The sequence below is a fragment of the Leucoraja erinacea genome, chromosome 1 (assembly GCF_028641065.1).
Source record: "Leucoraja erinacea ecotype New England chromosome 1, Leri_hhj_1, whole genome shotgun sequence".
Lineage (NCBI taxonomy): Eukaryota > Metazoa > Chordata > Chondrichthyes > Rajiformes > Rajidae > Leucoraja > Leucoraja erinaceus.
In genome coordinates, this window is record NC_073377.1 from 10,180,578 (window position 1) to 10,206,128 (window position 25,551).

Below are 25,551 nucleotides of genomic sequence, written 5' to 3' on the forward strand. Positions count from 1 at the left end.
TGGAAACCCCACGTGCAGGAGGCCGTTAAAAGCCTGACGTCAGCCGTCACATCGTTTGCTCGTTCCGTGGACAAATACGGAGATGACCACAACCTTCGTAAACAAATCATAAGACCTGCCATAAAGATCCTACATTTGTGGGGTTGTGCAAAACTCCAGCCACTGAGCCAGACCCACTGCTCTTTGGCAAAAACCTCACAAAGCATATGAAGGACATGGAAGAGGCTCTAAATAACTTTCGGTCTCATGAGGGCAGGCCCCGGGATGAGCAAACCAAAAACAATAATTCCTAAGCAGCAGCACCCCATCGCGTCCATCAGTCGACGTCTACCATATGGGACTGATGAAAGCTCGGCGTCCGCATTCTATCACTGAAAGTCTTCTTTAGACCAGGGCCCAGAGCGGACCCCATGGAAAATGTGCCACCCCCCAACATCCCCGCCACGTCAGACAACGTGCACCACTCGTTGGACCGGCAGGAAACAGAAGAATACCCATAACCATGGAGGTAGGTGGGTCTGGTTCCAACCAGCATATAGAGTAATACTAACAGGGGGGAGATTACACCTGTTTAAAGAAGCACGGGAGTCTATAATGAGTGATCAGTATATACTCAATGGCATTAGTGGATTATTTTGATAGTACCCGACTGGCCTACGCAGCCATTGTTCCCAATACTCCATGACATGGTTGTTGAAACTCCGATGGTATTCCCCAGTGACCCAGAGTTATTAACACCCAGTGTCGGGCACAAGCTACCCGTGCCATGAAAAAATCAAACTCCTGGGTTGCAGATTCTGCACACACCACTTCTGGGACTGGGATTATCAGAACAAACCGTCGACTCCATGTCAGCATCCCTCCGAACATCCACTAAAAAAACAGCACTTGTCCAGCATCAAAAATTGGGAGAAATACTGCTTGGATACAGGGACCACCTACTCAACCGCTACAGTTACCAATGTATAGGTATATTACAAAACCTACCTGAATCGTCATTGGGAATCTGCCCTCAGCCATGTCGGCGATTTTGGCGCTGTTTGGAGGGGGCGGGTTTAAAACGCGATTTTTACTAGGCTGTACTAATCGCACATGTTCAGCCTAGTAAATCATTAACGAAAAATCGCTGCAAGACCCGGTCGCAAAAGGTATTATTAGTTTTATAGGCCTCGATAATATAGTTATAATAGTTTTAAAATTACTCTCTGATTTCGCAACCTCTCGCAGCCCCAGGGTTTTATAAAGCAAACAATTAAAGGTATGTACCTTATTTTTACATTAAATGGGCATATATATAACCCTGAATATCAAGTTATCTATAACGAATAGTTCATTTTGGGCTTTTTATATCCCGCAGTATTTTTCTCGGCATTTGAGGGCACTAATCCAGCGCGCTGTCAACGTTCTAAACCAGCGCGTTCCACATGAACCCACTAGAAAGCCGATTTAAATGGGCATTTATTTACAGCAATTGAACACTAAATTCCTTCCATTTGGCCTATAAATTAATGTAAATTAGATATAAAAATCATGTTATATTGTGAATTATTTGTGAATAATCTCTGGACACTTAGGCTATTTAAAAATGTTAATCTTTCCTTAAGAAATGGGCGTTTGACTATCCAAGATCACAGCTTTTTTGTAATGTCCATTGAAAATCAATAGGAAACAAGATGCTAATTTCCGAGTATGAAAATGGTCATAACCTTTTTAATACTTGAGATATGAAAGTGAATTTGGTGTCAAATTAAACTTATTGTTATGCTTTATCTGATGGGATAAATTGCAGACTTGATTTTTTAAATCTCAAAATTTTGTAACATTGCTACAATGTACTGGAATTCCTGGCAAACCTTCACCACGATGAAGGACTCAGCTACAGAGCCATCAACACAGCTAGAAGTGCCCTGCCTGTCTATTTAAAACCAGCTCCAGGACAACAGGCCATGGGGTCCCACTCGCTGGTGGTCAAACTAATCAAGGGTATTTCCAACTCTAACCCTTCTAGACCAAGGTACACCCATATATGGGATGTCAGTGTGGTCCTGACGTACCTCAGGGGATGGCCACCAGCCAGATCCCTCAACCTGGAACAATCTATGCTCAAAACACTTATGTTGATGGCACTTGTATCTGCACAGAGGGTCCAGTCACTACACCTATTGCGACTGGACACCATGCTCACAGCTCCAGACCAGATCTCTGTCATTATCCAGGGAATGATCAAACAGAGCAGACCAGGAACACCTAATCCAGTCGTGGAACTCCGGGCTTACCCGCCAGAACCATATGTTATGTGCCATAACCCACCTACTATCCTACATAGACACAACCAAAAATATTCGAGGGAGATGAAAAGCCTTGTGGGTCAGTCATAAAAAACCTTATGGTCGGGTGACGAGCCAAACCATTTCGAGATGGCTCAAGCAGGTGCTAAAAGCTGCTGGGATAAACACTAACATGTACAAATCTCACTCCACCAGGGCAGCATCCACGTCGACGGTTAAAAGAATGGACGTGCCTATACATCACATCCTGGCTACAGCAGTATGGTCGGGAGAAAGACCGTTCAGAAATTTTATAATAAGCCATTGGCAAAACCTGTTTTATTTGCAGAAATATTTTTTTACAGACTGCAAATATTTAATTTAAGCCCAGGGGAGCAATTTTAATTTCTTTGTTGTTATTGTTAAAAAATACCATTGTGTTTTTCTACAAACAGATTTATTGGTTGATTACAATAACACACTTCCTCCCTCAAGGACTTCGGCAGCACGTGAAGTAATACCTGTTACACGGTTTGAAATCACAGAGCTTTGAAGTCTTCACGTAGTCACTCACTTGACTCCGAAGTAAAATAGTAAGATTAAACGAGAACTTACCAGTTTGAAGTTTGATCTGTATTTTATGAGGCGTTACGATGAGGGATTACGTGCCCTCCGCTCCCACCCTCAATAATATGGGTCAAACTGATAAACTGATGTCTCCTTGTCTTTACTATGTTTACTTCAATAACTGTGTCTATCTGTGATTCTACACTGCTGCTTTGAAGTATGCCGCGCATGCGTGCTGAGCGGGCTCTTCACGTAATCCCTCATCGTAACTCCTCATAAAATACAGATCAAACTTCAAACTGGTAAGTTCTCGTTTAATCTTACTTTTATAATGCACCTCTGAAAAACAAGTCTGGACTCAATGGACCAAATATTCATCTCTTAACACCTCTTAAGCTCAACCAATTCTTTTCAATAGGGGATACAAGAGTACCACATAACTCTTGCTAAACTCACCATTGCTAAACTATGCAATGACTTTGGTGTGACAATATAATGATAACTTTGTGATACGTGAAGGAATGAAAATTGTTGCTCACAGCCGAGCTGAAACAGCATAAAAGCCCTCAACTTGATTTCTTATGTAATGGGAGTATAGCTGCTTGAGTGGAAGGTTGTTGGTTTGATTAAGTGTGCCTTTGCTTGCAGTGGAAAGGGATTACGTGGGACAGCTATATAATGGGCCTTGATATCCTTCTTCTAATTGCAACTATTACTGCCGGCCGCTACAGAAAACTAGGCAAATGCATGTCTTCAGTAGAAACATAGAATTATGGAGACAGAAAAATAGGTGCAGGAGTAGGTCATTCGGCCCTTTGAGCCAGCACCACCATTCAATGATCATGGCTGATCATCCCCAATCAGCCCCCCGTTCCTGCTTTTTCCCCATATCCCTTGATTCCTTTAGTTCTAAGAGCTAAATCTAACTCTCTTGAAAACATCCCCAGTGAATTGGCCTCCACTGCCTTCTGTGGCAGAGAATTCCACAGAATTACAATTCTCTGGGTGAAAAAGCTTTTCCTCATCTCGGTCCTAAATGGCCTACCCCTTATTCTTAAACTGTGACAGCTGGTTCTGGACTCCCCCAACATCAGGACCATTTTGCCTGCATCTACCCTGTCCAATCCTTTAGCATTTTGTATGTTTCTATAATATCCCCTCTCATTCTTCCATGGTGAACCGATGCTGCATTCCCTCAATAGCAATAATTTTCATCCTCAAATGAGGAGACCAAAATTGCACACACTACTCCAGGTGCAGCAGAGGGCAATATTTAGTTTTTAGTTTAGAGTTGAGAGATACAGTGTGGAGACAGGCCCTTCGGCCCACCGAGCCTGCACAGAAAAACGAGCCCCGCACAATAACATTATCCTGCACACACTAGGGACAATTTACACCTGTACCATGCCAATTAATCTATATATTTGTACGTCTTTGGGGTGTGGGAGAAAACAGCAAAAACCCGCGCGGTCACGGGGAGAACGTACAAACTCAGTACCGACAGCAGCTGTAGTCGGGATCAAACCCAGGTCTATGCCGCTGCGCCACCAGGGCTGCCCCCATGCATAAAAAATGAGAAGAAATAATTTTACATAGACTGCACTTAATCGCAGAGATTTGACTCCATTTAAAATCAAAGCCTCAGTAAGAACATTTAGTGCAGCACAATTAAAACAAGGAAATGATGTAGAATTCAAAAATAAACTGATAATTTACTCATGGAAAGGAGGCCTTTAGATTTTAGTTGAACCTTAGCTGATTGCAAAATGCAATTTAATAAAACTTGATATTCCTTTACTTTCGATTCCAAGTAACTCAGTAATTATTCAGCAATTGTATAGTTATAACATTAGTTACCAGTAATAATTTCTACTTGAATAATGTTTACAGTAATAATTTCACTGTACTCACTGAATGTTATAAGGATAAGGGGGAAATCTTTTAGGACCGAGATGAGAAAAACATTTTTCACACAGAGAGTGGTGAATCTGTGGAACTCTCTGCCACAGAAGGTAGTTGGCTCTATTTAAGAGGGAGTTAGATGTGGCCCTTGTGGCTAAAGGGATCAGGGGGTATGGAGAGAAGGCAGGTACAGAATACTGTTGGATGATCAGCCATGATCATATTGAATGGCGGTGCAGGCTCAAAGGGCCGAATGGTCTACTCCTGCACATATTTTCTATGTTTCTATGCTATTAATAATTTACAGTAATAGGCTTTACTCCAAAACTAGTGAAAGTACATGAATAGATAATTATAAATAGTCCGTTAATATAACAGGACAAATTATGACCACACAAACCATCAATAGGGAGTACATGCCCCAATTAGAATCAATGGTGCAGATGTGGAAATGGTTGAGAGCTTCAAGTTCTTTGGTGTTACTATTGGTAATGAACTGTCGTGGACCAAACACATTAATGTGACTGCCAAGAAGGCAGACCAACGCTCCTATGTCTTATTTTTTAGAATCTGTCCCACCATATTCACCACAGCCATTTATTACTGCAATCATGAGAACATAATCTTTTTTTTCATTTCTTATTTTAAGATTTGGGCATTGTTGGGAAGACAGACAGCCATTGGGGAGGTGGGGTGAGGAACATTCCAGAACTGTTGTGGGGGCAGTCCGTGTGGGGTTCTTCCACACCAGTCTAGCACTGCTTTTCAATTCAACATGTTCACTCTGCCAGACATTGGAGATCCACGTAAGCACAACCTTTATTTGTGGCGTAGAAGTGAGGAAATGCAGATGCTGATTTACGACAAAAAGAAGACACACAGTGCTGGAATAACTCAGTGGGTCGGGCAGCATCTCTGGAGAACATGAGCAGCAAGAATCACAGGGAGGGAGCAGTGAGTGGGGGTCTCAGAGAACTCCCTCCGGAGAGAGGGGAACTTCTTCAAAGAAGATATGTGTAGGAAGGAACTGCAGATGCTGATTAAAACCAAAGACAGACACAAAAAGATGTAGTACCTCAGCAGGACAGGCAGCATCTCTGGAGAGAAGGAATGGGTGACATTTTGTGTCTTCACCCAAAACGTCACCCAATCCTTCTTGCCAGAGATGCTGTCTGACCCGCTGAATTACTGCAGTTTATTGTGTCTAACTTCTTCAAAGCAGGCATACGTTTACACTTTCAATTCCTTGTAACTGTATGTTTTGACTGGTGACAAACCAATTTCCCTCTGGGATAAATAAAGTTGTATCATATCAGATCGTGCATTGAGGTTTTGCCCAGTCCGAAGAAGCGTTCCAACTCAAAATGTTATCTAAGGTAGATACAAAGTGCCAGATTAAAGGGCCTGTCCCACCAGCATGCGACTACATGCGTCTAGCGCGACCTAACGCGGTTGCTTGAGCCGTACGGCCTCACGGGGTTGGTCCCACTTCGATTGCTGGAGCCGTATGGAGTTGTGCGGGGCTGGTCCCGACATCGCGCGGGGTTCCGGAAAACTGACTGTCCAAAAATATCGAGCGGCAATGGCCTGTCGGCCCGCAGCCGCATTGAGGCCGTACGCAGCACCCCGACGGGCGTACGCAGCGTCTTGACGGCGTAAGCCTAGTGCGTGGCGTTGCGCGATGACATCACCGCCGCCGTGCCGTTGCGCGATGACGTAACCACCCGACGCCGTGCGATGTCCAAATTCAGTCGGCCCGCCTCCTGCCCAGCTGATTGGTGAGTATGATGTCGGGACAAGCACAACTCCAGACGGCTCCGCGGTTGGAAGTGGGACCGGCCCCGCGAGGCCGTACGCCTCAAGCCACCACGTTTGGTCGCGCTAGACGCATGCAATCGCATGCTGGTGGAACAGGCCCTTAACTCAGTGGTTCAGGCTGCGTCTTTGGAGAAAATGGAAGGGTGACCTTTCGGGTTGTGACCCTTCTTCACCTGTTCAGTTACGTCAGCACTTCGTGGTCTTTCTTTATTTGTGTCTATTGGTCTTGAAAAACACAGTACAACAATGTTACGCTGTATATGAAACGGTCTCTTTAGCTAGTTGCAACTGACCAATCTTGGGTAATACCTATCATAGCAGCTAACGGTACTCCCAGTAGGTTGGTAAGATGTTGATGAAGGACCTGCGTGAGGATATGATGGTGAGCAACTTGGAGAGAAACTTGGAGATAGTCTAACCAGTCCTTGTCCTACAGACGGTAGAGGTTATTAAAGTGACAAAGAACTGCCTTTCTCTTTTTCTACCAACCACCTGAATCATTTATATTTCCATCTCCTTATTCTTTCCGTTTAGTTCATGCCTTTTTCAATAGACAATAGACAATAGGTGCACGAGAAGGCCATTTACCCCTACGAGCCAGCACCGCCATTCAATGTGATCATGGCTGATCATCCCCAAATCCTCGTTCCGGCCTTCTCCCCATATGCCCCGACTAGAGCCCTATCTAGTTCTCACTTGAAAGTATCCAGAGAACCGGCCTTCACCGCCCTCTGAGGCAGAGAATTCCACGGACTCGCAACTCTCTGTGAGAAAAAGTGTTTCCTCGTCTCCGTTCTAAATGGCTTACTCCTTATTCATAAACAGTGGCCCCTGGTTTTGGACTCCCCCAACATCGGTAACATGTTTCCTGCCTCTAGCGTGTCCAAACCCTTAATAATCTTATATGTTTCAATAAGATCCCCTCATATTCTTCTAAACTCCAGTATACAAGCCAAGCTGCTCCATTCTCTCAGCATATGATAGTCCCGCAATCCCAGGAATTAACCTTGTGAACCTACGCTGCACTCCCTCAATAACAAGAATGTCCTTCCTCAAATTAGGGGACCAAAACTGCACACAATACTCCAGGTGTGGTCTCACTAGGGCCCTGTACAACTGCAGAAGGACCTCTTTGCTCCTATTCTCAACTCCTATTATTATGAAGGCCAACATGCCATTCGCTTTCTTCACTTTCACCCTCCCAATGCTTTGCCTCATTCTCAACATGGGAAGTTTGTACAGTCGGATCTGGTCACATCCAACCATATTTAGTTTAGTTTAGTTCAGAGCTACAGCGCAGAAACAGGCCCTTCGGCCCACCGAGTCTGCGTCGACCAGCGATTAACACCATTCTACACACACTAGGGATAATTTACATTTATACCAATCAAATTAACCTACAAACCTGTATGTCTTTGGTGTGTGATGGAAACCGAAAGATTTCAGAGAAAATCCACGGGGAGAATGTAGAAACTCCGTACTGACAAGCACCCATAGTCAGGATCGAACCCGAGTCTCTGCCAGGCAGCAGCTCTACCGCTGCGCCACTGTTTTGCTTAACTTTGTCTTCTCTCCATTCATTATGTTGCCCCTCTAATCCTCACCCTTCTGCTCTGCAAAAGAAATCTCACAGAAATCATTTACCTTTGAAGATTAAAGAAAATCTGGAAAGTTACTAATAAATATTTTTGTTACCCCCGGGATTGTATATAAATTTGGCTCTCTTCATTTCCACGTCAAAGCCTCACGTGCTAACATTTGTAAATGCTTCCTTGTTTAATTTGTTTACAGACGATTCAAGCACAGGAAAGGATGGACAGAGACTGCCGCAAGGATCAAATGGGGAATATAGAAACGAAGATCCCACAGGAAAACAATGGGGTATGCAATTTTGGATACTCTGTAGGAGTAAGCACTAACACAGCCTTTCGTCCTTCTGTCATTAGATTTGAGTTAAACTGATCCATGTATTATGTATCCATTTGCCTGCTCTGATTAGGTGAAATTCAATTTGTTATTGTGCAGATGGCATGACAAGAGACCGAGAAGCTTTAGGCGGATGTTAATCGTCAGTTGCACGTGCGAAGCATGCATATTTAGTAACATCTGTGCAACATGTACCTCAATTCATCTTTGTTCATTTCAATGGTAACCAAGTTTTGAAATGGAGTACAGCACATAGTTGTTGTCACATACTCGGCTTTAGCACAAGTAACCAAGGAGGGTTTTCCACCTCTGTTAGCCCAGCCAAGGGAATGGAGCTGAAATTGAAGGTACAATTGACTGATGGTCGTGTTCACAAGAAAATAAGGAGCAGCAGGAAGCTGCTCTCAACTCCTCTTCTGTGGCATAGGGCGGCACGGTAGCGCAGCAGTAGAGCTGCTGCCTCCCAACGCCAGAGACCCAGGTTCGATCCTGACTGTGGGTGTTGCCTGTGTGGAGTTTGTACATTCCCCCTACGAACCCATTCTGCGGGTGCTCCAGTTTCCCCCCACATTCCAAAGACGTGCAGGTTCATAGGTTAATTGGCTTCTGTAAATTGTCCCTAGCGTGTGGGTGGCCGTTGGTTGGCATGGACTCGATGGGCCGAAGGTCCTGCTTCCATGCTACATCTCTAAACTCAGCTAAACTAAAGTTCTCCACAACCCTCAATTTCTCGATCTTTTAAATATTTATCTGTCTCCATCGTAAACATATCTGATGATTTTCTCTCCATCACCCTTTTTTTTAGTTTTTTTTTATTATACAAAATTATTTTATTCAGAAAAAACAAAAAATACAAATTAGTAACATGATCAAAGAATGCCTATATTGGCATTTTACAAACAAAGTTACCAAATTAAAATATTAACATTTTTACCAATAATGCATTTGACCTCCTGCGGTGACCAGCGTTTACAGAAGGCCTCCACAGTCCCCGTGGTCACCGCGTGTTCCCTCTCTAGGGATCCCTCTCTCCATCACCCTGGGAGGAAGAGAATTGTAGAGATATGCTGTCCTCTGAGAGAATACATTTCTACACACTTTATTTTTAAATGACTGACCCCTTATGTTGCAGGTATATCCCCTTGTTGATATCTCTGCCACTAGTTAAGAATCACAGCATCTACCTCTCAAGGGTCTGAAAAAGTGTCCCTACCTGAAACATCACCTACATATTCTCTCCACAGATGTTTCCCAGCCCAATCCTCCAGCACTTTGTGTTTTGCTCAAGATTCCACTATCTGCAGTTCCTTGTGGCTCAATATTTATCCTGTGAAACCCTCTTAGGATCTTATACATTTGAATAAGGCCACACCTCATTCTTCTAATCTCCATGGAATAGAGGTCCAAACTGTCCAGCTTCTCTTGATCGGACATCACTCTCAGCCTGGGATTTAGCCTGGTGAATCTCCTTTGGACTAGCTCCAAAGTTACTGTACAGGGTTAGAGGATGGATACTGTGCACAGTGCTCCATTTGTGGCCTCACCGGCAACCTAAACTGTTCCAAAACCTCCAACCCCTTTGCAATAAAGACTAACGAGCTGAGCACCTTCTTATCTAAGTTTAATTTAGAGATACAGCACGAAAACAGGCCCTTCGGCCCACTGAGTCCACGCTGGCCAGCGATCCCTGTACACATGTTGGACCTGCTTGTTGAAAATGTTATTCTTCACAGACTGGAACACCTAGATCCGTCTGAACTTTGTTCAGAACGACTTAGTATATACTGCCTTGGTCCCTGATTAACTCTCCATTAACTTTAGATAGACACAAAAAGCTGGAGTAACTCAGTGGGACAGGCAGCATCCCAGGAGAGAAGGAATGGGTGACGTTTTGGGTCGAGACTCTTCTTCAGACTGGTTAGGGATAAGGGAAACGAGGGACATAGACAATGATGTGGGGAAATAAAGAACAATGAATGAAAGATATGCAAAAAAAGTAACGATGATAAAGGAATCAGGCCATTGTTAGCTGTTTTTTGGGTCAAAACGAGAAGCTAGTGTGACTTGGGTAGGTGAGGGATAGAGAGAGAGAGGGAATGCCGGGGTTACTTGAAGTTAGAGAAATCAATATTCATTCCACTGGGCTTTAAGCTGCTCAAGCGAAGTATGAGATGCTGTTCCTCCAATTTAACTTTAACTTTAACCAACAAGAAGACATTTTCTAATGTCTTTGTATGCATGGCTACATATATGTTGAAATATGCTGGCAGGTCACATGAACAGGTCTGTTCAATCAAATCAATTTTTTGTCCATTAATTCATTTCCAAGATATGAATAATTGCCATGCTAGTGTTTAATGCCAGGCCTCAGATGTCCAGAAACAATTTAGAGTCAAACAAATGGAGAGAGAAAGAGAGAGAGGGACGGGGACAGGGAGACAAACAGAGAAAGAGAGAGAGCGAGAGAGAGAGAGACACTGACAGACAGAGACATAGAGGCAGAAACTGATAGGCAGAGACAGAGAGAGACTGTGCGTGTGTGTGTGCGTGTTCGTGCGTATGTGTGTATGTGCGTGTCTGCATGTGTGAGTGTATGCGCGTATGTGTGTGTGTGCGTGTGTGTGTGTGTGATGTGTGTGTGTGTGTGTGTGTGTGTGTGTGTGTGTGTGTGTGTGTGTGTGTGTGTGTGTGTGTGTGTGCGTGTGTGTGTGTATGTGTGTGTCTGCATGTGTGTGAGTGTGTGTGTGCGCGTATGTGTGTGTGTGTGTGTGTGTGTGTGTGTGTGTGTGCGTATGTGTGTGTGTGCATGTGTGTGTGCGTGTGTGTGTGTGTGTGTATGCGCGTATGTGTGTGTGTGTGTATGTGTGTGTGCGTGTGTGTGAGTGTGTGTGTGTGTCTGCATGTGTGTGATTGTGTTTGTATTCTATGGACATTGGCCAGGACTGGTCCTTATGTACTATTTCAGCTGAAAGATCACTGTGCTCCTTTTACCACAGTGAAAAACAAAGGGATCATAGAGCCCATTTATTACAAAGGTGACATAAAGTTACTGAACAAGGACAAGAAGTAATTGAAGTGCTATTGGAATGTTAATAACAGACACAAAGTGCTGGAGTAACTCAGCAAGTGATAGGTGGCCTGGCTTTGTCACGCCCCATCACTCTACCAGCTTTCTCCCTCTTTAATACAATCCGTCTGAAGAAGGGTCCCGACCTAAAACATCACATATCTGTCTCCTCCAAAGAATGCTGTCTTCAGAAGGGTCTCGACCCAAAACGTCACTCATTCCTTCTCTCCAGAGATGCTGCCTGTCCTGCTGAGTTACTCCAGCATTTTGTGGCTATCCTCCAGAGATGCTGCCTGTCCACGGAGTTATTGTACTCCAGCACATTGTATCTTTAAAAAAAAAATAAACCAGCATCTGCAGTTCCTTGTGTCCATGGATGCTCATCTTTATCTTGAGGTTTGCATTACTAATGGTTCAGTTGGACAAATGGCTTGACCAGAATCTATTTGGAATATCGTATTTCATTTTGGAAAATGAATATCAGGATAGTTAATACTGGTCCTATCAGAATTTTTTAAAACTATAGCTGCTGGAGACCTGAAATAAATATAGATTAGGCTGGCAATATTCATCATGTCTGTGGAAAGTGAAAAAGAGTTCACATTTCAGGCCGAACACTCTCTATGGGAATGACTGTGCTTCAATATCAAGGGCAGATTGATAAAGTTGCTTACATTCTCTTGGAGTTGATGGCTGAGTTTTGGTGGACTTGGAGTTACTGCCAGAGGAATGGTGAGCAAGTGAGGAGAATCTTGAAAATCCTCTTGATGTTTAATGGAGAAAGTTGGGTGGGGAGTGGAAACTTGCGAACTTTCTCCCCTCGGAGGTATTTTGGGACACCTGAAAATTTTGGATCAGTAGACCTTTGTTAATGGTGCAGCGGTAGAGTTGCTGCCTTATAGCGCCAGGGACCCGGGATCGATCCTGACCACGGGTGCTGTGCGGAGTTGGTACGTTCACCCCGTGACCACGTGGGTTTTCTCCAGGTTTTCTCCAGTTTCCTCCCACATTCCAAAGATGTACAAGTTTGTAGTTTAATTTGCTTCTGTAAGTCATCTCCAGTGTGTAGGATAGAACAAATGCATGGGTGATGGACTCGGTGGGCCAAATGGCCTGTTTCCATATTCTCTATACTAAACCAAACTTATACAGACATAGAGCAGTTTCCACCTAAGTTCCCAATGCCAACCAAGATTCCCAATCTATGCTGGTCCCATTTGCCCATCATTTGACCCATATTCCTCTAAACCTTTCCCATCCATGTACCTGTCTAAGTGTCATTTAAATGTTGATAGAGTAACTGCCTACTCTGGTAGCTCATTCCATACACCCACCACCCTCTGAGTGAAAAGGTTGCCCTTCAGGTTTCTATTAAGTCTTGTCCCTCTCTCCTTATACCTATGTCCTCTACAATAGCTCTGGACTCCACTGTGCTGGGTAAAACATTCCGTGCATTCTCTATATCCCTTCCCCTCATGGATTCACACACCTCTATAAGATCACCCCACAGCCTTGTTCACTCCAAGGAATAGAGACTAAGCTTGCCCAGTCTTTTCTTATAACTCAGGCCCTCTATTCCTGGTAATATCCTCGTAAATGTTGTGGAAGAAAGACAAGTAAACGGATTTGAGATAGAGATCTGCTATCTGATTTGGAGATATGTTTGGCCTTCATTTGACAATAGACAATAGACAATAGGTGCAGGAGGAGGCCATTCGGCCCTTCGAGCCAGCACCGCCATTCAATGTGATCATGGCTGATCATCCACAATCAGTACCCCGTTCCTGCCTTCTCCCCATATCCCCTGACTCCACTATCTTTAAGAGCTCTATCTAGCTCTCTCTTGAAAGTATCCAGAGAACCGGCCTCCACCACCCTCTGAGGCAGAGAATTCCACAACTCTCTGAGTGAAGAAGTGTTTCCTCGTCTCCGTTCTAAAGGGCTGACCCCTTATTTTTAAACGATGGCCCCTGTTTCTGGTCTCCCCCAACATCGGGAGCATGTTTCCTGCCTCTAGCCTGTCCGAACCCTTAATAATCTTATATGTTTCAATAAGATCCCCCTCATCCTTCTAAACTCCAGAGAATACAAGCTCAGCCGCTCCATTCTCTCAGCGTATGACAGTCCCGCCATCCCAGGAATTAACCTTGGAAACCTACGTGGCACTACCTCAATAGCAAGAATGTCCTTCCTCAAATTAGGGGACCAAAACTGCACACAATACTCCAGGTGTGGTCTCACTAGGGCCCTGTACAACTGTAGAAGGACCTGATCTGATTTGTACTGATCACTACCAAATACAGAGCCAAGGACTTCCGAAAATCAGTGTGGCTCCATAACACACCCTCATAAACAATAAAATGGGGGTACATCTGGAATAAAAGCATAATTAATGAAGAGCAACACATCAAATTTTAACACAACTTTCTGCTTTCAAAGAGCTAGAGAAACTAGCCTTTTGGCAAATCAAAGCCATGTCAAGCATCAACTGTCCATTAATACTAATACTAATACTATCTTAATTATTTTTGTATTATCTCCATAATTTCATCAACTCCCCTCGCTCACCTACATATGAGGAGCAATTTACAGTTAATTTATATTAATCTACCAACCACATGTCTTTGGAATGTGGGGGGAAACTGCAGCAACCTGAGGAAAGCCATATGGACATGTTGAGAACGAGTAAACTCCACATAGACAGCACCCAAGGTCAGGATTGAACCCAGGTCTCACGTACTGTGAGAGTGGTTGTGCTAGCCGCACCATTTGTGCTGGTCCTAACCAGTCTATGCTTCTACACCCTAGTTTTCTCTTTTCCTCAATGGCTTCATCATCCACCTCACAACCCACAAACAGTCAGAACCTATTCAGAACCTATTACCTAGGGTGGGAATGTTAATGATTGGAGGCCATTCGAGGGCATAGCTTTAAGACAAAAGCTTTGAGATGAAAGATGAAAGGAGATGTGTGGAGCAAGGTTTTTAACACAGAGGGTGGTGGATGCCTGGAATGTGTTGCCAGGAGTGGTGGTGGTAGCTGATGCAATAGTGGTGCTTACAAGGCTTTTAGATAGGCACATGAGTAGGCAGGGAATGGAGGAATATGGATCATATGCAGACAGAGATTAGTTTAATTTAGCAATATGTACGGCATAGACAATGTGGAGCTGAAGGTCCTGTACCTGTTCAACATTCTATGTTCTTTGTTGTGGAATCAACTGGGCAGCATGGTGGCGCAGCAGTAGAGTTGCTGCTTTACAGCGTCAGAGAGCCGGGTTCGATCCTGACGACGGGTGCTTGTCTGTACGGAACTTGTACGTTTTTCCTGTAACCACATGGGTTTTCTCCAGGTGCTCTGGGCAGTCCCACACTCCAAAGGCGTGCAGGTTCATGGGGCAATTGGCTTGGTTTCATTGTAAATTGTCCCCAGTGTGTGGGGGATAGTGCTAGTATGCAGCGATCACTGGTCGGAGTGGACTCGTTGGGCCGAAGGGCCTGTTTCCGTACTGTACCTCTCAACTAACCCTAAACAAATTGTGCTTGATGCAATGGGACTGAGTAAGAAGAAAAGTTCTTGGTGTATTCAATTTTATCATTTAAAAATAAATTGGATAGGTATATGGATGGGAAAGGAATGGAGGGTTATGGTCTGAATGCAGGTAGATGGGACTAGGGGAAAATAAGTGTTTGGCACAGACCTGAAGGGCCGAGATGGCCAGTTTCCATGCTGTAATTATTATATGGTTATATAGTTATATGGTATTCAAGAGAGAGTTAGATTTAGCTCTTAGTGGGAATCTCTAATCTCTGCCACAGGGATAGTTGAGGGAGTTCAAAGCTAGGAAGAGGGAGTTAGATGTGGATTTTGGCTAAGGGGATCACCAGGCAGGTACGGGATACTGAGTTGGATGATCAGCCATGATCATATTGAATGGCGGTGCAGGCTGCCGAATGGGTACCGGCACCTAATTTCTCGAAGGCTAATGGAATCAAGGGATATGGGGAGAAAGCAGGAACGGGGTACTGATTTTGGATGACCAGCCATGATCATATTGAATGGTGGTACCGGCTCGAAGGACCGAATGGCCTACTCCTGCTCCTATTTTCTATGCGACTATGTTTCTCTCTTTGATGCTTAGCTCATATCTTTCAATGTTATAAAATCTGATTTGTTCTTCTTCCTCCCACTTTCTTGATTTCCCAAAGTAGGGCCAAGGTATAATTTAAAAGGAGTGTGTGAAGCAGGGAACATACACCAGCTCTGTAGAATTGGATACCAGGCCAGAACATCCTCTGTTCACCAGCATCATTCTAAACTTTCTCACTGCCAATGAAATCCAGATATTTCACCATCATCTTTAACATCTCTTAAAAATGCCATTTACTATTAAATATCTAAATATTTTCTCTGCCAAGTGAATTTCATCCAGTAGTTTAATATCCCCTTCAAAGATCTGTGGAACGTTCATTGTTGGTGATTTATGTTCTCTTGAGTTCATTTATTTCTCCTTTCATTCAGTGTATACTATTGACAGGGCAGCACAGTGCTGCAGCCTTGTGTAAGCAGTTGAGTTGCTGCCTTGAGTTGCTGCCTTACAACGCCTGTGACCCGGGTCCAATCCCGTCTACGGGTGCTGTCCGTATGGAGTTTATACATTCTCTCCGTGACCGCGTGGGGTTTTCCCCGGGTGCTCCGGTTTCCTCCCACACTCCAAAGACGTATAGGTTTGTAGGTTTATTGGCTTCAGTAAAAATTGTAAATTGTCCCTAGTGTGTAGGATAGCGCTAGTGTACGGGGTGATCGCTGGACGGTGCGGACTCGGTGGAGCGAAGGGCCTGTTTCCGCGCTGTATCTCGAAGCTAAAGTAAACTAAACTAAACTAAACTGGCATAATCCTGTGAGGATTTTTCTCCTGTGGAACGCTGCACTCTGGCCCGCCCCATGCCTCTCATAGCAATGGAGCATGGTTTTGTAATGGAAAAGTTGCTGGGGAGCATTTTACAAATGAAGTATTACTCGACTAACTGAGTGAGATGTGAACCTTGGAGTAACGGTTTAATTCACGGATCATGTCACACTATATTTTTAAGCACCAGGATCATTCTGCTGTCCTGTTGTCGGCTGGTGCTCCTGGATTTCTTTCGCTCCTTAGCACGTTAACCAGAAGTATTCCCCGCTTCCTCTTTTATTTCCGTGCAGATTCTCAGGGTTTATTTTGCTTGGCCAGCGTGACCTGTCCCTTGGGCTTTCTGCATGACACATATTTTATTAACCTCTGCATATGGTATAGATCCTTGAGTAAAAAAAATGTCTGAATCGGGAATTAGTTCAGTCTTTGTTTGGGAAGAATTTATTGAAACGTCTGCCATTTCCTGATCTTCTGCAATATTTCAGTCCAAGTTGAACTGCAAAGAACATAACGGGTCTTCAACAATGTTTTTACTTGATATTTAGCTGGCTTAAAAAAAAAATCTCTCTTGCAAACCCTCAGAGGGTCTGTGAGCAAGAGACTATAATGTTGTATCTACATCTGATCGCTGCTCCCACAAGCATGGTTCTCCTCTGGATGACCTAGACTGGGGGATTAACCCACGCATTGCAACATTTTTTTGGTCATTAAACTTTCCTGATATTCACTTAGTCAAACATATTTGTGCACAACACATTTCTCAATATATTATCTTTGCCCGCCTCTTCTAACCTAAATCGCCTTCCTCTTTGGAGCCACAAGTTTAGTTTCACTCCGCATTAGTACGGGGGGGTTTCCTGTTATTCTTTTCTTTGTGTAGGAAGAAACTGCAGATGCTGGTTTATACCCGCAACGGACACAGAATGCTGGAGTAACTCAGCGGGTCAGCCAGCATCTGTGGGGAAAAAGATTAGGTGACATTTCAGTTCGGAAACCCCTTTTCAGATGGACAGTAGAGGTGGTGGGGGGTAAATAAACTGGAAGCGAGAAAAGGGCCTGCAACAGATAACTTCAGGAAGGGTGGAGCCCACGATGGCCCGTTGTTGGCTGGGGAAGGTGTGAAAACAAGAGGGATAACTAGAGGGATAAAGAATTTTGGGATTGGACCACGACAAAAGGACACGTCTACCTTGTGTCAAGAAGATACAGAAAAAGCACTAAAGACTCACAGTGGAAGAATATAGGCAGTAGCAGTCAAGAGGTTGCAAACTGCAGAGAGATGGCTTCATCAGATGATTAAGTCTTTTGGTAGACTTTAGACTCTAGAAATGCAGTGCAGAAACAGGCTCTTTGACCCACTGAGTCTGCACTGACTAGCAATCACCCCGTACACTAGCACTATCCTGAACACTAGGGACAATTTACAATTTACAGCAGCCAACTAGCCTACAAACCTGAAGGTACACAAAAATGCTGGAGAAACTCAGCGGGTGCAGCAGCATCTATGGAGCGAAGGAAATAGGCAACGTTTCGAGCCAAAACCCTTCTAGGGTTTCGGCCCGAAACGTTGCCTATTTCCTTCGCTCCATAGATACTGCTGCACCCGCTGAGTTTCTCCAGCATTTTTGTGTACCTTCGATTTTCCAGCATCTGCAGTTCCTTCTTAAAAACCTACAAACCTGTACATCTTTGGAATGTGGGAGGAAACCGGAGCACCCGGAGAAAACCCACACAGGCCGCGGGGAGAACGTGCAAACTCTGTACAGACAGCCCCCGTAGTCAGGTTCGAACCCGGGTCTCTGTTGCTGTTCGACAGCAACTCTACAGCTGCACCACCGTGCTGCCCTAAAACCTGATAGAGTTTTGTGAAGAGATCACCATGGAAACCAGCCACGTGGACACAAAGAACTGCACTTGCCGGTTTAACAAAAATAACGAATGAATTTCAAAATTAGCTTGGAGGAAGTTGTCAAAAGATAGTTATGGAGGGTTGTTTTTCTGATGGGAAGCCTGTGACAAGTGGAGTGCCGCAGGGGTCGGTGCTGGGTCCACTGTTGACTGTGCTCTACATTATCAACTTGGAGTTAACATTATTAGTAAATTTGCAGATGAAACCAAAATGGTTGCATCATGGACAGTGAGGAAGGATGTCTAAGTTTACCACAGGATCTCGGTCAGTGGAAAGGTCGGTCGGCCGGCCAAGGAATGGCGAGCAGAATTGAACAAGTGTGAAGTGTTGTACTTGGCATACATTAAACCAGGGCAGGACTTACACAGTAAATGGTTAGCGACCTCGAGAATGTTGCAGAACAGAAATATCTGAGGGTACAAGTGCATTAATCACTGACATTGATGTCAGGTGGACAGTGTGGGTGAAAAAGGTCTTTCGCATGCTTGCTTTCATTGGGAAGAATTTTGAGTGTAAAAGTTGAGACATCGTGCTTTAGTTGTGCATCCACGCTTGGTGACTCCACGCTTGGAATACTTCAGATGAGGTACAATGAAGAGATGAGAACAAGAATTGTTGAAAGAACTTTTTTTTTGCAAAATGAAGCATAGTAAGAAATGCAGAACTAAGGGATCGGTTACCTTTGCTGTTACAAAACATTCACTCACAAATTTCCTTTAGCAGACTGTTAGTTAAAACATTTGAGTCAAATTCATTTAAAGTGTGTGTGTGGGAAGGAACTGCAAATGTTGGTTTAAACCAAAGGTAGATACAAAAAGCTGAAGTAACTCAGCGGGCCAGGCAGCTCCTCTGGAGAAAAGGAATAGGTGACGTTTCAGGTTAAGACCCTTCTTCAGTCTGAAGAAGGGTCTTGACCTGAAATGTCACCTATTCCTTTTCTCCAGAGATGCTACCTGATGCACTGAGTTACTCCGGCTTTATGTGTCTAATCTAATTCATTCAAAGAGTGTAGGTTGATTACAGCTAAAGCAAAGACAAAGAGTAGCCCAGTATTTTTATGCAGGCAAAAGGAATAGGAGAATCTGTTGGTAGGTTGAAACAAAACTGTGTAGAGGATAAATACCAAAGTAAACCCATCAGGCCAAATAGTTTATAGAAACAAGGAACTACAGAGCTGGTTTACAAAAGAAAAAGACACAAAGTGCAGAAGCAACTCGTTGGGTCAGAATGCATCTCACAAATGTCACCTATCCATGTTCTCCAGAAATGCTACCTGATCCGCTGAGTATCTCTGACACTTTGTGTCTGCTTTTGGACCAAATTATTCATTTCTTTGTTGTAATATTTAATATACTTTTAAAGTTTTTTTTTAAATCTGGATATATAAACAACCTAATGGGATGGCTTTCCAAACCCAAGGAGAGCTGGCCACGGTGGCACAGCGGTCGAGTTACTGCCTAATGGCGCGGAGACCCGGACTCGATCCCAACTAGGGGTGCTGTCTGTACGGAGTTTGTACGGTCTCCCCGTGGGTTTTCTCCGAGATAGAAACATAGAAATTAGGTGCAGGAGTAGGCCATTCGGCCCTTCGAGCCTGCACCGCCATTCAATATGATCATGGCTGATCATCCAACTCAGTCAACTCAGTATCCTGTACCTTTGATCTTCGGTTTCCTCCCACACTCCAAAGACGTACAGGTATGTAGGTTAATTGGCTTGGTATATGTGTAAATTGTCCGTAGTGTGTGGAGGATAGTGTTAATATGTGGGGATTGCTGGTCAGTGCGGACTCAGTGGGCCGAAGGGCCTGTTTCTGCATTGTATCTCTAAACTAAACTAAACTAAACTAAGAGAGGCCAAGAACCTCTGAAGAATCTTTCCGTTCAGATGGGGGTCAGATTCTACCGCCACACCGTCCCATTCCGTGTTGGCAGTGCGCAGCGCGTGTTATTCATTAGGCGAGCGTATGTTTACTCCACAGGGTTGTAACAGCTTTTCTTTGGTAATTTGTAGTCAGGCCCCGGTTTACGCAGCCCACCAAAATGCGTCGCAGGGTGATAGCCCGTCCCGTGGGCAGCTCAATACGACTCAAGTGTGCCGCCAGTGGCTACCCCCAGCCCGATATCACCTGGCTGAAGGACAACAGGCCTCTCACGCCTCAGGACCTGGGAGACACCAAGAAAAAGAAGTGGACTTTAACCCTGAAAAGCCTAAGGCCGGGAGACAGTGGGAAGTACACGTGCCGTGTCTATAGCAAAGCAGGCGAGATAAACGCAACATACAAGGTTGAAGTAATCCGTAAGTACCGCACTGCCTTTAAGAAGGGATTAAAATAATGGTCTATTTGAAGACAGTTGCAAGCGGGTCTTATGTTTACAATGAGAAACACATGGCCAAATGTGTACTATGCGCTATGCAAGAGTCAAACCTGCAGCCCACTTCACATCTGGCAGCGATAAGGCCAGGCAGCTGTGTGCAGTTGCTAAATGTGTTTTCATTCGAAACACAGGAGCAGAGATGCAAAACTTGAATCAGGCCTCATCCCTCTTGTCACATGTGGTGGCTTTCATTCTAAAATCTGGACCAGGCGAAAGCAAGGAAATTCCAATTTATTTCTGATGCCCTTCAGTATCAAAAATGGATATTTATTCTTTTACGTTTCAATGTCACGCCGCCCACATTACTCGCATTCTTTTGCTTTTTCTAAAAAAAAAATACCCCGTCATTTTCCTGCAGTGTTTCACTACAAAACAGCTGATTTTCACTCTGATTAAAGGTCGATTCAATTTGTTTTTCCCTGCCTTAAGGCCAGACAGTTCCACCCAGGTGAACACCAGATTCAGGCAGAGTGTACAGAGAGACCTTTTGCCCTTGTAAAGTAATGCTTTAGAATTTTGTTCCGCTGACTATATTTCTTTACAGAATACGGATGTCCCTGGCTTAAGTCAACATTTCATGTTCATCCCTAATTGCCTCCTGACTTTAGTGTCATATAGAAACATAGATACATAGAAAATAGGTGCAGGAGTAGGCCATTCGTCCCTTCGAGCCTGCACCGCCATTCAATATGATTCAATATGATCATGGATGATCATGCAACTCTACCTGCCTTCTCTCCATACCCCCTGATCCCTTTAGCCACAAGGGCCACATCTAACTCCCTCTTAAATATAGCCAATGAACTGGCCTCAACAACCTTCTGTGGCCGAGAATTCCACAGATTCACCACTCTCTGTGTGAAAAATGTTTTCCTCACCTCGGTCCTAAAAGATTTCCCCCTTATCCTTAAACAGTGACCCCTTGTTCTGGACTTCCCCAACATCGGGAACAATCTTCCTGCATCTAGCCTGTCCAACCCCTTAAGAATTTTGTAAGTTTCTATAAGATCCCCCTCAACCTTCTAAATTCTAGCGAGTACAAGCCGAGTCTATCCAGTCTTTCTTCATATGAAAGTCCTGACATCCCAGGAATCAGTCTGGTGAACCTTCTCTGTACTCCCTCTATGGCAAGGATGTCTTTCCTCAGTCATATGAAGTCATTTCACTTTGTCGATCACTTTGCTCTGGGTCTGTAGTCTCAGACAGGCCGTTCTGAGCAAGGATGCAGGTTCCCTCCACAGCAGGGCATTAGTGAAGGCGATGGCTAGAGGCCCTACAGCAGCCGGGGCCGCGCCTGGATTAGAGCGCGAACCGGTCTTTCAAAAATGACCCCAAAACATGGCGCCATTTGCATGTGGGCTCAGTAGACTATTTCTGTGCACTTGCTAATGGGGAATGTGCTTAGGTATGGGAAAACTGTACTGGACTGTATGTAAGAAAGGAATTTAATTGTGAATTTGCACATGGGACAAAAAAAAATACCATTGAATCATTGAACCAAATAGCTTTCACAAACAAAACACCTTTTCAAAAGATTCAAAGACTCAAGGAACTGCAGATACTCGTTCCTAACAACAAAAAGACACAAAGTGCTGGAGTAACTCAGCGGGTCAGGCAGGATCTCTTTAGAATGTGGTTTCAGGTTGGGACCCTCTTCTTCAGATTACATGCGGGGGGGGGGGGGGGGGGGGGGGGGGGGGGGGGGGGGTAGGAGGGAAGCTCAAATAGAGGAATGTTAAAATTGTACAAGGCATTGGTGAGGCCAATTCTGGAGTATGGGGTACAATTTTGGTCGCCTAATTACAGGAAGGATGTCAACAAAATAGAGAGAGTACAGAGGAGATTTACTAGAATGTTGCCTGGGTTTCAGCAACTAAGTTACAGAGAAAGGTTGAACAAGTTAGGGCTTTATTCTTTGGAGTGCAGAAGGTTAAGGGGGGACTTGATAGAGGTCTTTAAAATGATGAGAGGGATAGACAGAGTTGACGTGGATAAGCTTTTCCCACTGAGAGGAGGGAAGATGCAAACAAGGGGACATGACTTGAGAATTAAGGGATAGAAGTTTAGGGGTAACATGAGGGGGAACTTCTTTACTCAGAGAGTGGTTGCTGTGTGGAATGAGCTTCCAGTGAAGGTGGTGGAGGCAGGTTCGTTTTTATCATTTAAAAATCAATTGGATAGTTATATGGACGAGAAAGGAATGGAGGGTTATGGTCTGAGCGCAGGTATATGGGACTAGGGGAGAATACGTGTTCGGCACGGACTAGAAGGGTCGAGATGGCCTGTTTCCGTGCTGTAATTGTTATATGATTATATGATTATAATATCTGATTACAATCGAGCCATCCACAGTGTACAAACACATGATAAAGGGAATAACCTGAATAACATTTGGTGAGAGATAAAGCCCAGTAAAGTCCTATCAAAGGTAGATAGTAGTTCAGGACAGCTCACTACTTGTTGGTAGGATGGTTCAGTTGCCTGAAAACAGCTGGGAAGAAACTGTCCCTGAATTGGGATGTGTGCTCTTTCATCCTTCTGTACCTCCTGCCTGATGGGAGAGGGGAGAAGAGGGAGTGTCACTTGTCCTTAATTATCTTGGTGGCCTTGCTGAGGCAAAGACGAACATGTTGGTAGTTTGTGCGGACACGAAAAACCTCCGAAGGCAATATAGACAAAGGCTGCCTGAGGGGTTCAGAAGTTGGCATGTGGAGTATTATCTGGGAAAATGTGAGGATGCCCATTTTGGAAGGAATAATAAAAAAACAAATTATTGTTCAAAGAGCGCAAGCCGACAAAATCGAATGGTACACATGGTTCTGAACCCTTTGCATCACATCATCTTTGCACAAAAGTCCGCGAGCATTGCCACTTTCATTTCACTGCACATCTCATATGTGTATGTGACAAATAAAACTGACTTGACTTGACTTTACAGGTCCAGCAAAGAATTAGGAAGCCAAATGGAATTTTTGCCTTTACGGCAATGTGTGAGTGAAGGAAGTTTTTGGTTGCAGTTTTGGAAGGCAGGAGTGGGCCTAATGTACACAGTTTTGCTCTGCCTATTTAAGCATAGATGTGCCTGCATTGGCACCGACACAGAGAATGTTCACTTGGTTGATTCCCGGGATAAAGGGGTTGGAGTAGGATGGATGGAGACGGTGAGATCAAGAAACAGTAGGGAGATGTCGGAGATGGGCCTGAAGAAAGGTCTTGACCGAAAACATAACACATTCCTTCTATCCAGTGATGCTGCCTGTTTCGCTGAGTTACTCCAGAATTTTGTGTCTATGAAAGGGTTGGATGTCTATCCAAGATGGAGCTCAACCCAAGCGACTGTTAGCAAGCTAGTCACTGAAGCAGATCTACACTCACATATTACAATCGCTCCACCCTTTTTAATCTCTACTCCTACAGCAACATTTCTTAATTCCCTTATCATGTATCTGTACACTGCAAATGGCTCGATTGTAATCATGTATTGTCTTTCTGCCGGCTGGTTAGTTCAGTTTAATTCAGAGATACAGCATGGAAACAGGCCCTTCAGCCCGCTGAGTCCATGCCAAACAGTGGTCCCCGTACACTAACACTATCCTACACACACACGAGGGACAATTTACAATGATACCAAACCAATTAACTTAGAAACCTATACGATTTTGGGGGTGGGAGGAAGCCAGATCACCCGGAGAAAACCCACGCAGGTCACGAGAAGGTCATAAGGTCATAAGGAATAAAAGTAGAATTAGGCTTTTCGGCCCATCATGTCTACTCCATCATTCAATCACAGCTGATCTATCTCTCCCTCCTAACCCCGTTCTTCTGCCTTCTCCCCATAACCTCTGACACCTATATTGAGAGGGGACCTTGTTGAAACATATAAGATTGTTATGGGTTTGGACACGCTAGAGGCAGGAAACATGTTCCCGATGTTGGGGGAGTCCAGAACCAGGGGCCACAGTTTAAGAATAAGGGGTAAGCCATCTAGAATGGAGACGAGGAAACACTTTTTCTCACAGAGAGTTGTGAGTGTGTGGAATTCTCTGCCTCGGAGGGCGGTGGAGGCCGTTTCTTTGGATACTTTCAAGGGAGAGCTAGATAGGGCTCTTAAAGATAGCAGAGTCTGTGGAAATGGGGAGAAGGCAGGAACGGTGCACTGTTTGGGGATGATCAGCCATGATCACATTGAATGGCGGTGCTGGCTTGTTGGGCCAAATGGCCTACTCCTGCACCTATTGTCTATTGTCATCCTTCTAAATTCCAGAGTGTACTGCTCCATTCTCTCAGCATATGACAATCCCGCCATCCCTGGAATTAACCTTATGAACCTACGCTGCACTCCCTCAATAGCAAGAATGTCCTTCCTCAAATTTGGAGACCAAATCTGCACACCATACTCCAGGTGTGATCTCACTAGGGCCCTGTACAACTGCAGAAGGACCTCTTTGCTCCTATACTCAACTCCTCTTGTTTTATGAAGGCCAACATGCCATTCGCTTTCTTCATTGCCCGCTGTACCGGCATGTTTACTTTCATTGACTGATGACCTCATTTAGAAAATAGTCTACCACTTGATTCCTATTACCAAAGTGCATGACTCCACACTTTGCTACATTATGTACATGAAGGAAGAATGTACAACTCCGTACAGACAAGCACCCGTAGCCAGGATCAAACCCGGGTCCCTGTCGCAGTTAGGCAGCAACTCTACCACTCTAATTCCTTCCTCTGTCACAGCTGAAATTGGAAAGGCTACTTTATGTGGAGAAAAGTCTTGGTGCTCCCTGCAATTTAACCTGCCCCAG

General features: G+C 44.4%; 1 protein-coding gene across 1 annotated transcript in view; it reads left to right on the forward strand.

The window, feature by feature from the left end:
• The window catches only part of LOC129706666 (fibroblast growth factor receptor-like 1), a 350,488-nt gene that overhangs the window by 287,684 nt on the left and 37,253 nt on the right, over window positions 1-25,551 (forward strand). Inside the window, 2 exon segments of the mRNA XM_055651091.1 lie at window positions 8,346-8,435; window positions 20,382-20,666. Coding sequence (XP_055507066.1) covers window positions 8,346-8,435; window positions 20,382-20,666 — 375 coding nt within the window.